The sequence below is a fragment of the Stegastes partitus genome, unplaced genomic scaffold (assembly GCF_000690725.1).
Source record: "Stegastes partitus isolate 25-593 unplaced genomic scaffold, Stegastes_partitus-1.0.2 Scaffold1062, whole genome shotgun sequence".
NCBI lineage: Eukaryota > Metazoa > Chordata > Actinopteri > Pomacentridae > Stegastes > Stegastes partitus.
Window position 1 is genome coordinate 146,176 of NW_007578793.1, and position 2,372 is coordinate 148,547.

At 49.7% G+C, this 2,372-nt stretch overlaps 1 protein-coding gene across 1 annotated transcript in view; it reads left to right on the plus strand.

Annotated features, from left to right (window-relative positions):
* LOC103367561 (melanoma receptor tyrosine-protein kinase-like) overlaps positions 1–2,372 on the plus strand; it is a 55,569-nt gene that overhangs the window by 32,089 nt on the left and 21,108 nt on the right. The window contains exons 9-13 of the mRNA XM_008295640.1: positions 88–214; positions 456–529; positions 610–700; positions 1,179–1,378; positions 1,675–1,807. Coding sequence (XP_008293862.1) covers positions 88–214; positions 456–529; positions 610–700; positions 1,179–1,378; positions 1,675–1,807 — 625 coding nt within the window. The remainder of the gene's footprint in view (positions 1–87; positions 215–455; positions 530–609; positions 701–1,178; positions 1,379–1,674; positions 1,808–2,372) is intronic.

The window sequence follows — 2,372 nt, forward strand, 5'->3', positions numbered from 1 at the left end:
GGTAGGAACACACCTGTCCTAAAGGTAGGAACACACCTGTCCTAAAGGTAGGAACACACCTGTCCTAACCTCTGCTCTGTCCTGTAGCTTGTGACGGAGTCGGAGTCGGTTCGCTGATCAACACCATCGCGGTAAATGACTCCAACCTGGAGTCCTTCAGGAGCTGCACAAAAATCAACGGGAACATCATCCTCCTCGAAATCTCCTTCACTGGGTGAGATCAGACTGACATTGACCCAGTAGAACGTAGTTCCACAAAACCTTATACCAGAACTCAACAGATGCTAGCAGATGCTAACTCTACCCACCAGATATCAATAGGCGCTAACAGGTGCTAACTCTACATACCAGAAATCAATAGGAGCTAACAGATGCTAACTCTACCTAATGAAACAGTGTGATTGGCTTTGATGTCATCACGTGAGAGTAAGGCTTATTCTGATTGGCTCTTCCAGGGACCCGCACTATAACATCCCGCCCATGGACCCGCAGAAGCTGGAGTACTTCAGGACGGTGAAAGAAATCACAGGTTCTGATGAGTTCCAAACATGAAATGCTGTTTCTGGAAGCCGTGTGCACTTTCTTCATTTTGGTGTTTGTGTCGTCCAGGTTACCTGCTGATCCAGTCCTGGCCCAAGAACCTGACGTCTCTGTCGGTGTTCGAGAACCTGGAGATTATCAGAGGAAGGTCAACATACTCGTGAGTCCATGACACCACAGTCAGCATGTTTTCAGTGACTCAGAACCAGAGACTTCTGGACTGATGAACAGAACCGACTCGGTTAACTTGTTAGTTATTCGGCGCCCAAACCTAACTTTGGTGAGATGTTCTGGCTACATTTTTGGGAATTTCATGTGTTCAAATCAACAGATGTGAAATGTGGTGACTCAGACAGAACAGCTTCCATCAGATCAGAACCATGATTTCTAGTTACTGGACCTTGTTTTTTTTTTGCAGTTGTTTGGACTTTGTTTGCACTTTTTAAATGATTTCTGTTGTTATTAATCTGCAGCAGAGGCCAGAGGAGGGATTTAGTCCTTAGTAGTGCAAACATTCTGTTTTCCTGCCTTGTAGCTGTATAAAGACAATCTGTGGGCGACAAACCCGCCTCCAGCCACCAGAACCGCACTGCTGCTGGTTCTGCTGGTCCTGGCTCTGACCTGCTGCTCCTCTGCAGGCAGTACAGCCTGGTGCTGGTGAAGTTGAAGAACCTCCGCTGGCTCGGCCTGCGCTCTCTGAAGGAGATCAGCGCCGGGAAGGTGGTTCTGAAGGACAACCTGCAGCTGTGCTACACCGGCAGGGACCAGTGGACCCGAGTCTTCAGGTCCAGCGACCAGAACGTCAGCATGCGCAACAACAGCCTGCTGGACCTCTGCGGTAAGTCCACATTCATGGTGCCGGTACCAGATGAATCCGTCACTTTGTTATGAACACACATGGATCTCCATTTCCCAGATGTTTCCACTCAGCTGGATCCCAAGTTATTCTGGACACGATGTGTTTCTGAATCATTTTTGGTCAGTTCTTGTTATTTTGAAGAATTTCTGGAGGATGTAGGTCTTTATAAGTGCTGTCAGGCCCACTGAGCTGATTCAGCTCTGCTTAATTCTGTCTGTGTTCATTTGACGGCTTTCTGTTCCAAGTGAGGCAGCGTTTGTGTCTGTGTGGTGCAGAGCAGCAGAACCGAACCTGTGACCAGCAGTGCACGGAGGTGGGCTGCTGGGGGCCCGGACCCTCCATGTGTGTGTTCTGCCGCCACTTGGACCGCAGGGGGCGCTGTGTGCAGAGCTGCAACCTGCTGCAAGGGTGAGAACCAGACGAAGCCTCATCCCCTCAGTCCCCCGACTCTGTCCAGCCTCTCGTTGTTACGTAGACACATTCAGAGACGGCGTACTCGTCGCTGTTGACCCTCCCTCTGGGTTAAACTACACACAACATTAATAACGTCCACGTCAACGTCCATGTCTGTCGAAATCTAATCACTTCTTTCCAGTGTTTTATGGTAAAATAACACCGTTTGACTGCATTTAAATCAGATCAAATGTCATTAAAGCTGTGAGCAGCGATGGTCCTCGCCGTACGACGGTCGGGTCCTCGCCGTACAATTGTCGGCCGTCGTGAACGTCGGGGTTCTGGGCGGGACTCTGGTCCGGCCAGATCGGAGCACGTCCAGGCCAGTTACACAGCATGAACCTTTTGCCATTTTGACGCCGTCAGACTTTTGTGGAGCGTTTCAGTAGCTTTTAGTCAGCCCGGTTGTGCGTGGCGTAATTCTGCTTTAACTTTTAATCACCACGTCCTGTAGTCTGTGCTGGCCCGATTTCAGGGAAGATGTTCCACCATCAGCTGTAGAAAGATGTTCCACCATCAG